Source organism: Vombatus ursinus, unplaced genomic scaffold (assembly GCF_900497805.2).
Source record: "Vombatus ursinus unplaced genomic scaffold, bare-nosed wombat genome assembly UNPS02015048.1, whole genome shotgun sequence".
Taxonomy (NCBI): domain Eukaryota; kingdom Metazoa; phylum Chordata; class Mammalia; order Diprotodontia; family Vombatidae; genus Vombatus; species Vombatus ursinus.
The window spans coordinates 8,164-8,831 of NW_020954826.1; the positions used below are offsets into that span (position 1 = coordinate 8,164).

At 41.2% G+C, this 668-nt stretch overlaps 1 protein-coding gene across 1 annotated transcript in view; it reads right to left on the bottom strand.

Annotated features, from left to right (window-relative positions):
* The window catches only part of LOC114031076 (docosahexaenoic acid omega-hydroxylase CYP4F3-like), a gene marked incomplete at both ends in the record, with an annotated part of 5,070 nt that overhangs the window by 3,537 nt on the left and 865 nt on the right, over nucleotides 1–668 (bottom strand). Inside the window, one exon of the mRNA XM_027846092.1 lies at nucleotides 1–9. This exon is cut by the window's left edge and continues 129 nt beyond it. Within this exon, the coding sequence (XP_027701893.1) occupies nucleotides 1–9 (9 nt within the window). The remainder of the gene's footprint in view (nucleotides 10–668) is intronic.

The window sequence follows — 668 nt, forward strand, 5'->3', positions numbered from 1 at the left end:
AAGACTCCCCTTTAAACCCACATCAAGCTCCTTCTCTTAGGTTGGGCCAAGTTAAACAGTGGTGTAGAGAGGAACTTCCCAAGATTTCCAGTACCAGGGGGGCTCCTGAGACAGAGGAAGAAAGCCTCCTATCACATCTTTGGCTTTCAGACATTCCTAGAAGTTGATTGGGCTAAATCTTGAGCAATTGCCTTTTTAAAAACAAACATACTGATGCTTAAAAACATTGTAGTTATTTCCCAGTAACATCCCCTTCCCCCCAACATAGCAGAACCTTACCTTGTTGTTTTTTTTTTCATAGATAAGATGCAAGACACTTTGGTAGAGTCCTATCACACAGATTCACCCGTAATGGAAAACTGAACACTAGCCACGAGAGAGGAGTCAAATATAGTGCCAACACACAAGAAACTCAAGAAGGAAGGGAAAGAATGATATACTGCTCAATGTTCTTCACTAGTTTCTCAAACTCGACAGTAAAACCCTTTGTGAAGCCAGCAAGCATGTTACCAAATCTCTAAATAGGCTGTAGAGTTGTGGTTGATCTAATTATCTATCAGTAGCAGCTGCTGTACTTCTTCCTCCACAAACATCGCAGATACATATTCACTCACAAAGCTGTTGGCTCTCTCCTATATGAAACTGTACTATCTCCTCATCACTTGCTT